We start from the raw sequence: 11,611 nt of genomic DNA, 5'->3' as shown, positions 1-11,611 counted from the left end.
GTTTTTGTCCATTCTAAATGAGTGCTGGCTATTATCCAGTGTTATTTCTTTGTCTATTCAAATGCTCATAATATTGTGTTTTTATTTTAATTTGTTAATATGGTTAATTATATTTATGAATTTTCCAGAATTAAACCATCCAGATCAACCTGGGATCATTCAGTTTGATCATAAGCCAAAACCCAAACTCTTTGCCATTGAGTCAATTCCAACTCATAGTGACCCTATAGGACAGAGTCAAACTGCTCCATAGGGTTTCCCAGGCTGTAAATCTATGCGGAAGCAGACTACCATGTCTTTCTCACACAGGGCAGCTGGTGAGTTCCAACAATCTTTCCATTAGTGTTCAAGCCCTTTAACCATTGTACCACCAGGGCTCTTCAATTTGGTCAGAGGGAGTTACATTCGTCTACATTGTAAGATATATAATATCATTTAAGATTTTTGCATCTACATAAGTGAAATTGTGGGTCTTTAAATATTTTTTAATTATATATTTAATTTTATTCAGTGTTATAATGACCTTCTAAGTTGAGTTTCAGGGTTAGTATTCATTTTTTGTAATCTGTAAGAGTTTGTATCAAATTTGGATGTATCTCTTCCTTAAAAGTGTGGAAGCACCAACCTTTAAGACAATCTGGAACAGAGAGAAGTTGGGTAAAATAAAGGTAGAGAAAACACAATCCTCAAACTAACATTTATTAATTCAAAATATTTGATGTATACTTCATAGAAGAGGATATAAAGATATAAAAATACTATTCAAAATTAAACTATAGCAAACTACTCCACTCCTTTCAGTGTTGTCTGGTAAAAATAAATGATTCATCTGGCCCATGTACATTTAAATAAATAAACTTTGGGTATTTTAGATGAGGCATGCAATACTCAGTTCCCCTGCTTCCTTGCTGCTTTCTTTACTTCGCACCAGGAAACCACATACAGTGCTATGTCCCAATCCCTGAAGCATTTCAGATAGCAGTGCCAGCTTTAGAACCTTGTTTTCACTTTGTGGAATATATATAGCAGTTTACTAGATAATTTTAGCTGTTGCATTAACAAATACATTTTATGAAGGTATATTCGTGTTAGAAAATTCTAACTAGAGATGTTAATATTTAGATCAAAGCAAATGTGAGAATGTCTGCTAATCTTTCTTTTTCAGACTGAATACATTACTCATGCAGCACTGAGATGATATTCAACATAATGAAAACCAGAAAGGTGGTACTCATTTCCTGAAGTGTGGGATCCGCTGCTCTAGAGGAAAAGAAAAACGAAAAAAAGTGGTTTAAGTGCATTAGAGTAGGCATGCTGGAGGCTCCTGCAAGCTAGCAAACTTCTTATCTATCATTATAGATATAAGGAAAAAAAAAAGTTTAAAACTTATAGAAGCTTAGAGGAGCAGTAATATTTTTTTATTTTATTTTATTTTATTTTTAAAGAACAAGTTAGCTTCTCACTAAAGGGTGAGCACACATATCGTTTTGTGATATTGGTTACCAAACCCAAGATAAGTCAACACTCTCTCTTCTAGGCCTTGTGTTCCCTATCACCAGCTTTCCTGTCTCCTTCTGCCTTGTAGTCCTTGCCTCTGGGCTAGCGTGCCCCTTTAGTCTCCTTTTGTGTTATGAGTCTGTCTAATCATTTGCTAAAGTGTGAACTTCAGGAGTGACTTCATCACTGAGCTAAAATGGTGTCCAGAGGCCATACCCTAAATTGTTTCTCCAATCTCTGCCAGGCTAGTAAGTCTGTTCTTTTTTTGTGAGTTAGAATTTTGTTCTACGTTTTTCTCCAGCTCTGTCTGGGACTCTTTATTGTGATCCCTGTCAGAGCAGTCAGTGGTGGTAGCTGGGCACCACCTAGTTGGACTGGACTCAGTCTGGTGGAGGTTGTGGTAGTTGTGGTTCATTAGTCCTTTGGACTAATCTTCCTCTTGTGTCTTTAGTTTTCTTCCTCTCCCTTGCTCCCGATGTGGTGGACCAGCATAGTACCTTAGACGGCCTCTCACAAGCTTTTCAGATCCCCGGACACTACTCACCAAAGCAGAATGTAGAACATTTTCTTTATAAAGTATGTCATGACAATTGAGCTAGATGTTCCCCAGACCACGGTCCCCACAGCCCTCAGCCCAGTAATTTGATCCCTCAGGGAGTTTGAATGTGCCTGTGGAACTTCCATGACCTTGCCTTGTACAAGTTGTGCTGGCTTCCCCAGTATTGTGTACTGTCTTACTCTTCACCAAATTTACCACTTAGCTATTTTCCATTTAGTGTTTTTCCATCCCCACCGCTTGTAACCATCAAGGATTGTTTCTTTTTGTGTGTAAAGCTTTTCATGAGTTTTTATACTAGTGGTCTCATACAATATTTGTCCTTTTGTAATTGACTTATTTCACTCAGCATAAAGTCCTCCAGATTCATGCATGTTGTGAGATCCTTTGCAGATTCATCATTGTTTCTTATCATTGCATAGTACTTCATTGTGTGTATTTACTGTACTTTATTTATTCATCTGTCGATGGGCATGTAGGTTGTTTCCATCTTTTTGCTATTGTGAACAATGTTGCAATGAACATGGCTGTGCATGTGTCTATTCATATGACTGCTCTTATTTCTCTAGATATATTCCTAGGAGTGGGATTGCTGGGCCACGTGGTATTTCTATCTTTGTAAGGAAGCATTATATCATTTTCCAAAATGGTTGTACCATTTTGCATTCCCACTAGCAGTGCATAAGAGTTGCAATCTCTCCTCAGCTTGTTATTTTCTGGTTTTTTGATTCTTGCCAGTAATGTCAGGGTGAGATGGTATTTCACTGTGGTTTCAATTTACATTTCTCTAATGTCTAGTGATCTCAAGCATTTCCTCATATGTCTGTTAGCTGCTTGAATGTCTTCTTGAGTGAAACCTCTATTCAATTCCTTTGCCCATTTTTTAATTAGACGATTTGTCTTTTTGTTGTAGAGCTGTTGGATTTTCCTGTAGCTTTTAGAGATTAGATCTTTGTTGTATTCATAATAATCAAAAATATTTTCCCAGACTGTGGGAAATTCCACTTGGTCATGGTGTATTTTTTTTTTTTTTTGATATGATGCTGAATTCTATTGGCTAGAATTTTGTTGAGAATTTTTGCATGTGTATGTGAGATGTTGGTTTGCAATTTGCTTTTTCTGTGATGTCTTTGCTTGGTTTTGGTGTCAGGGTTATCCTGGTTTCATAAAATGAATTTGGAAGTATCCCTTCCTTTTCTATGTTCTGAAATAGTAATACTGGTGTAAGCTCATCTCTGAATGTTTGGTAGAATTCTCCATTGCAGCCATATGGGCCAGGGCTTTTCTGGTTGAGAGTTTTTTTTTTTTACCTTTTCAATCTCTTCTCTTGTTATGGGTCTGTTGAGATTTTCATCATCATTTTGCATTAGTTTGGATAGGTATTGTGTTTCTAGAAATTTGTCCATTTACTCTAGGTTTTCAAATTTGTTAAGAGTATAGTTTTTCATAGTACACTGTGTAAAAAAAAAAAAAAAAACACTGCTATAATCCTTTTTATTTCAGTCGGATCTGTTGTATTGTCCCCCTTTCATTTCTTATTTGGGTTATTTGAGTCCTCTCCGGTTTTTCTTTTTCCGGTTTGGTCAGTGGTTTGTCAATCTTTTCGACCCTTTCAAAGAACCACCCTTTGGTTTTGCTGATTCTTTCTATCCTTTATTTCATTTATTCCTGCTGTGATCTTTATTATGTCCGTTCTTCTGGTGGCTGTGGGCTCTTTTTTTTTTTTTTTTGCTGTTCTCTTTCTATTTTTTTCAGTTGTATAGCTGATATTTTGATTTTGTCCCTTTCTTCTTTTTTTGATGTTTGCATCTGTTGCTGAGCACTGCCTTCGCTGTGTCCCCAAAGTTTTGGTGTGATGTGTTTTCATTCTCATTTGAGTCTATAAATTTTAGTTCCCATCTTTGCTTTCTTCTATAACTCAGTGGTTTTTAAGCAGGTTGTTGTTCAGGATGTTATTCCGTTTCCATGTAATTGATTTTTTTTCCTTCCTCTTACTGTTTTTAATTTCTACTTTGATGGCATTGTGATCAGAGAAGATACTTTGTATTATCTCAGTTTTTTGCAATTTGTTGAGTGTTGCTTTGTGCCCTAAGATGTGGCCTATTCTGATGAACGTTCCATGTGTGTTTGAAAAGAAGGTGTATTTTATACCTGTTGGGTGGAGTGTTCTATATATGTCTACATGGTCAAGTTGGCTGATTGTGTCCTTTAGATCTGTCTTTGTTGAGTTTTTTCCTAGATGCTCTGTCCTTTACTGAGAGTGGTGTGTTGAAATGTATTACTATTGTTGTGGAACTGTCAATTTCTCATTTCAGCTCTGTTAGAGTTTGTTTTATGTATTTTGGAGCCCTGTCATTGGGTGCATAGATATTTGTTATGGTTATGTTTTCATGACGGATTGTTCCTTTAATCATTACATAGTGCCATTCTTTCTTTTATGGTGGATTTGTTTTAAAGCCTGTTTTATCAGAGAATAGTATTGCCACTCCAGTTTTTTTTTTTTTTTTTAATTTTTTCCAGGGGTTGGGGTTAACTGTTTGCTTAATGTATTTTTTTCAGTTCTTTGATTTTTAATAAATTTATGTCTTTGTTTCTAAGTTAGGTCTCTTTTACACAGCATATTGTTCTTTTTTTTTTTTTAATCCAGGCTTTCTGTCTCTTTATGGGTGCATTTAAGCCATCTACGTTCATTATAAGTTTGATAGATGTGAGTTTATTGCTGTCATTTTGTAGCTTTTTTTGGTGATGCTGATGTTTTCTTTGTTCCTCTTTCTTTTCTGTGCTGAATTCCTTTTTTTGTGTGCATTTTTTTTTCTTTTGTTTTTGTAGATTTTGTGTTTATTGAAACTTTATGTTTTTCTTCTTTTTTTGATGAATAGGCTTGTTAATTTTCTTTGTGATTACCTTGAAATTTACCCTTATCTTCCTAAGATTGAACCAGTCTTTAATAACTTGGTATTGCTTTGCCTTCTTCTCCATTAAAAAGTTCTATACCTACACCGTTTATTCCCACTTTCATTGCTCTGAAGTTTTTGTCATTGTCTCTTCTTCTCTGTTATTAATCTTTTAGACTTGATTAATCTTCAAGTGTTCATTTCCTAGGTTGGTATCTGGCAGTGAGGTCTTGAGTCCTAGATTCATGCTGTCTTCTGATGTTGTTTGTCCTCAAACTGAAGGATTCCCTTTAATAATTCTTGTACTTTAATTTGTTTTTTACATATTCCCTTAATTCCTGTTTATCTGGAAATGTCCTAATTTCAACATCATATCTGAATGAGAGTTTGGCAGAATGTATTATTCTTGTTGGCATTTATTTTTTCTTTCAAGAATTTATGTATATCATCAAGTTTCCTTCTTCCTTGCATAGTTTCTGCCAAGTAATCAGAGCTTAATCTTATTGTTTCCACAGTGTGACTTTTCAGTTATCTTGAACTGCTCTCAGGATTCTTTATTTGTCTTTCATTTTAGTGAGTGTGATTATGATATGCCTTGGTGATTTTCTTTTTGGCTCTGTCCTATATGGGGTTTGTTGAGCTTCCTGAATGGTCAGCTTTTCATCTTTCATGATATTAGGGAAGTTTCTGTCAGCAATTCTTCAATGATCCTCTCTGGGTTTTCTGTTTTCTTCACCTGTTATTTTTTTTCTTTCTTTAATGATTGTAGATTTGTTTGTTTTGTTCTGCTTTCTCATTTTATTTAGTTATACCTAAGCACGTAGGCTGTCCTTCTTTGTTGTTTGCCTATCTGAGGGGCACAATATTTCTTACCATGTTGTCCAGTGGGCAGGGCTAGTCACTCAGCTGTTGTGCAGCTGTGGTACTATGTCTTCTGCTGGGAGCTCCATAAAGCTGTTCTCCTGTACTCCCTGTCCACTGATCTCAAAAAGATGTCCAAGATAGAGAATCTGTGCTGTGTTAGCTGAAAGCAGATCTCCATTTTATATCTCTCCTTGCTATTATCTGGAGTTTCTTATTACACCTGGTGCTTTGTTGAGTTCTTTGTCTCTTCATTTGATGCGTAAGGCTCCAGATTGATGTTTGTCTCTGTTTTACTTAATTTTTTTGGGTTTTTGCTGTTAAGGGATGATGTGGTGCTTCTGTCTAGTGCATCATGTTGTCTCCAAGGATACACTTTTTAAAAACCAAACATTTACCGGATAAGAATATCATTAAGAAATATTGTTGATCACAAGGAAAAGAAAATCAAAGTCTACTAAATGAATCAATAATGGTTTTCTCTTGGTAATGGGGCTGAAGATGCAGGAGCAAGAAGCAGAGGCCTATACCTTTTTATTATAATTCCTTCTAAAATTTGATGTTTTTACTAATTATGTGTATTTTAAAATTAAAAGAAAAAATAGATTATTAGCTTTTCCAATCTAGGTCAAACATATCTTATGTCCTATTGCCAAAAGAACTGTGTACCTTGCAATGATAACCAGTATATTACTCAAAAAATAAAATTTTTCTACATGTCGACACTCCTCGTAAACCCTACGGGATAGTTCTACTCTATCTGGTAGGGTAGATACAGCACTATTTATTTATTTATATCTGGTAGGGTCACTATGAGTTGGAATCGATTCTACAGCAATGGTATTCTTTATGCTGTAACGGTTTTCTAAATTTGGTTCTAGGTTCGATGACAAAGATGGGTTTTGTTTGAATTACTTCATCTGAAAAAATCAATTTATCTCACACATAATTGCTTCGTATACTAAAGTTTTACCTGGTGATAACTTCAGAAACTTAATAACTATTCTGATGGTTCTTGCCACAGTACGTTTCCTTAATGGCATGGATGGATAAGCAAAACCTAACAATGTTAAAGGAATTCATACTAATGGGGATCACAGACCGCCCTGAGCTCCAGGCTCCATTCTTCGGGTTGTTCCTCATCATCTACGTGATCTCAGTGGTGAGCAACTTGGGCATGATCATCGTCACCAAGATGGACTCCAGGCTAAAAACACCCATGTACTTTTTTCTCAGACATCTGGCTTTTATTGATCTTGGATATTCAACTGCTGTGGGGCCCAAAATGTTGGTAAATTTTGTAGTGAATCAAAATGTAATCCCCTATCATTGGTGTGCTATACAGCTAGCTTTCTTCATAATGTTCATCATTAGTGAACTTTTTGTTCTGTCTGCAATGGCCTATGACCGCTATGTGGCCATCTGTAACCCTCTGCTCTACAAAATTGTCATGTCTCAAAGAGTATGCTGGGGCCTGGTGGTAGTTCCCTATCTCTACAGTGCCTTTCTCTCTCTTCTGACCACAATAAAGATTTTTATTTCTTCTTTCTGTGGTTATAATGTTGTCAGTCATTTCTACTGTGACAGTCTTCCATTATTAACATTGCTGTGTTCAAGCACACATGATGTTGAACTGATGATACTGATCAGTTCAGCATTTAATTTAGTTTCATCCCTTCTGATAGTTCTTGTGTCCTACATGTTGAGCCTTGCAGCCATCCTTAGGATGAACTCTGCAGAGGGGAGGTACAAGGTCTTCTCCACGTGTGTATCTCACCTGACAGTAGTATTTGTGTTATATGGGACTCTGTTCTTTACGTATGTGCAACCCAAATCCAGCCATTCCTTTGATACCGATAAGATGGCCTCTGTATTTTACACTGTGATAATACCTATGCTGAATCCCTTAATATATAGTTTGAGAAACAAAGAAGTAAAAGGTGCCTTGTATAGGATATGGAAAAATTTGTGCAAAAGTTCTATTTAAAGTTCAGTATAGAGTGCGTATTCAACAAATTAGTTCTTGACAGTTGTTTATTTAAGGTTCTAGGTTTTTAGAAATAAAATGTAGAAAAGGCATGGTAAAGTAGAGTAATTTTCCTTGTTTTCAATCAAAACATCTAACATAGATGTTCAAGTACTGATTATTCTTCTGGTATCAAGGTTGGTTTGGACTCAAATTCAGAACAAGTGCCTGAATTCCACATCGCTGTTCTTGCATTGCCGCAAATATATGTTACCATTAAAGAGAATCCTTTTGTATGCATCTCTTAGTAAACAATCTTTCTTAAAATTTAAATATTAAACTAAAAAAATGCATTTTCTTTGTGTCTTACATGTCATTTAAACCACAGTGTTTGCACCATGCTTATATATAGCGACGAGAAATATTTGAAAAATGTCTTTCTTCACACTTCAAATCTGTCTCCCTTTATAGTGGGTAATACCTGAGATTTCTGTTGAAGTAAAAGGTATATGTTCGATAAATCAGAAATAGAGTTGTAAATGTTTTCAAGTGACATGACTCTACATAAAAAAATCCAGAATAATGTATCAACTGAAGAGAAAGAAATAACTTTTAAAGGTTGATGGATAAGAGATTAATGTATTAGAAAAAATCAATTGTTTTGCTATGTACTAGTAACATGTGGAAACGAATTTAAAAGTAGTATTTGCAATAGCACAAAAATAAAAAAGAGCATAAGAAATTATCTAATGTAAGATTTAGAAGACATGAAGGCTACAAACTACAAAATGTTACTTTGTTCTTAAAGATGACATAAAGTTAGAGAAATACTATGTCCATGGGTGGAAAGCAATAAATGCCATGAAGATGTCAAGTCTTCTTAAATTACCCCATAAAATTAATGCAATTACGATACAAATTCCAGTATATGTGTATGTTTTTGTGTGTGTATATATATATATACATATATATCTACATGTACAAAGACCTGGAGTTCGAAAACCAAAAAGGAAGAACATGCCTGGCCTTTCTCAAGCTGAAAGAAATGAAGAAAAAATTCAAGCCTCGAGTTACAATATTGAAGAATTCTATGGGAAAAATATTAAACAACAGGAAACATACAAAGAAGATGGAAGGAATACACAGAGTCACTGTATCAAAAATAACTGGTGGATGTTCAATCATTTCAGGAGGTAGCATTTGATCAGGGACTGATGGTAATGAAGGAAGAAGTCCAAGCTGCACTGAAGGGACTGGTGAAAAACAAGGTTCCAGGACTGACAAGACACCAACTGAGATGTCTCAACAAACAGATGTAGCGCTAGAATTGCTCATTCATGTATGTCAAGAAATTTGGAAGACAACTACCTGGCCAATTGACTGGAAGAGATACATATTTATGCCTATTCCCAAGAAAGATGGTCCAACCAAATAGAGAAATTATCAAGCAATATCGTAAATATCACACACAAGTAAAATTTTGCTGAAGATCATTCAAAAATGACTGCAGCAATTATCAACAGGGAACTGTCTGAAATTGAAGCTGGATACAGGCGAGGACATGGAACCAGGTATATCACTGCTGATGTGAGACATAGTCTGGCTGAAAGTAGAGAATACCAAAAAGATGTTCACCTGTGTTTCATTGACTCTGCAAAATCATTCTATTGTGTGGATCATAACAAATTATGGATACTATTGTGAAGAACAGGGATTCTAGAACACTTAATTGTGCTCATGAAGAAACTGTGAATACACCAAGAGGCAGTCATTTGTACAGAAAAAGGGGATGATATTGCATGGTTTAAAGCCAAGAAAGATGTGTATCAGGGTTGTGTCTTTTCGCCATAGTTATTCAATCTGCACTTTGAGCAAATATTCTGAGAAGATGGACTATATGAAGAAGAATGGGGCATCGAGATTTGAGGAAGATTCATTAACAACATACGCTACGCAGATGACACAGCCTTCGTTGTTGTAACTGAAGAGGACTTGAAGCACTTCGTGATGAAGATAAAAGACTACAGCTTTCAGTATGGAAACATAAAGAAAAGAAAAATCCTCACAGCTAGACCAATAAGCAACACCATGATAAGCAGAGAAAAGATTGACGTTTTCAGGAATTTAATTTTACTTGGATTTGCAACCAATGCCCATGGAAGTGGAAGTAGCAGTCAGTAAATAAAAAGATGCATTGAATTGGGCAAATTTGTTTTGAAAGATCTCTTTACAATGTCAGAAAGCAAAGATGTCACCTTGAAGACTAAGGTGAACCTTACCCAAGCCACGATTTTTCAATTGCCTCATACGCATGTGAAGTTTGGATGATGGATAAGGAATACCAAAGAAGAATTGATGGCTTTGAATTGTGGTGGTGGTGAAGAATATTGGGTGTGCCATGGGCTGGCAAAAGAATGAACACATCTGCCTTAGAAGAAGTACAACTGGAATTTTCCTCAAAGCAAGGAAGGAAAGAGTGCTTCTCACATACTTTGAACATGCTGTCAGGAGGGATCAGCCCCTGGAGAAGGACATCATGCTTGGTAAAGTAGAGAGTCAGGAAAAAAGAGGAAGACCCTCAAGGAGATGGAATGACACAGTGGCTGCAACAATGAGCTCACACATAACGATTGTGAGGATGAAGCAGGACCAGGCAGTGTTTCCTTCTGTTGTACATAAGGTCACTATGAGTCAGAACTGACTTGATGGTACATTACCACGACAGCACTAAAAAGTGGCAAAACTTATCAATGCTGTTCCACCACATGTCTGTCAGTTTGTTGTATTGTGGCAGCTTGCATGTTGCTGTGACACGGGAAGGTTTGCCACTGGTATATCAAACACCAGCAATGTCATCCATGGCGAACTAGTTTCAGTGGAGCTTCCAGACTAAGACAGACTAGAAAGAAGGATCTTGCAGTATACTTCTGAGAAAATTAGCCACATAGGGTTTTATCTTATGAATAGCAGTGGAACATTGACTGGTACGGTGCTAGAAGATGAGCCCGTCAGCTTGGAAGGCACACAAAACATGACTGGGGAAGAGCTCAAAGTTTAGTCGACCTTAATGATGTGGATGGAGTCAAGTTTTTGGGGCCCTTTATTTGCTGATGTGGCATGACTCAAAATAAGTAGAAATAATTGCAAATATTCATTAATCATCAGAGTGTGGAATGTATAAAGTATAAATCTAGGAAAATTGGAAGTCATCAAAATGAAATGGAACACATGAACATTGATATCTGAGGCATTAGAGAGCTAAAATGGACTGGTACTGGCCATTTTGAATCAAACAATCATACAGTCTTTTATACCAGGAATGAAACATTGAAGAGGCATGTTGTCCCATTCATTGTCAAAAAGAACATTTCAAGATGAATCCTTAAGTACAATGCTGTCAGTGATAGGATAATATCCGTTGCCTACAAGGACAACAAATTAAAACGACTATTACTCAAATTTACCTTCTGTCGATGGCACCTAACAACAACAACACGTCAGCTCGGTGGTTATGTTTCTGGGATCTTGCTAATGTTTTTTTTGCTGTTGTTAATTGTGGATTCTGGTTAAAAAGATGTATTAAGTTTTTTTAAATATATTTATATTGAGTGCATCTTTACATGTATGTTATATTTCAATAATAAATTAATACCACCATACTAAAAATAAAAACAAACCAATTCTCATCAAGTCAGTTCCGACTCAGGGAGATCTCATGTGTTTCGAAGAAGACACTCATTTCACAGGGTTTTCAATGGCTGTCGCCTTTCAGGAACAGATCACCAGGCCTTACTTCTGAAGTGTCTCTGGATAGGTTTGAACCGCTAGCCTATCTGT

General features: G+C 36.1%; 1 protein-coding gene across 1 annotated transcript; it reads left to right on the top strand.

Moving 5' to 3' along the window:
- The first annotated feature begins 6,853 nt into the window (after nucleotides 1-6,853).
- Nucleotides 6,854-7,795, top strand: LOC126080907 (olfactory receptor 8K3-like). Its single transcript, XM_049892126.1, has one exon. The coding sequence runs from the start codon at nucleotides 6,854-6,856 to the stop codon at nucleotides 7,793-7,795; it is 942 nt and encodes a 313-aa protein (XP_049748083.1).
- Nucleotides 7,796-11,611: the final 3,816 nt, after the last annotated feature.

Source organism: Elephas maximus, chromosome 7 (genome assembly GCF_024166365.1).
Source record: "Elephas maximus indicus isolate mEleMax1 chromosome 7, mEleMax1 primary haplotype, whole genome shotgun sequence".
Taxonomy (NCBI): Eukaryota; Metazoa; Chordata; class Mammalia; order Proboscidea; family Elephantidae; genus Elephas; species Elephas maximus.
Note: the sequence above shows the minus strand (reverse complement) of the source record. Positions and strands in the feature narration are given on the sequence as shown.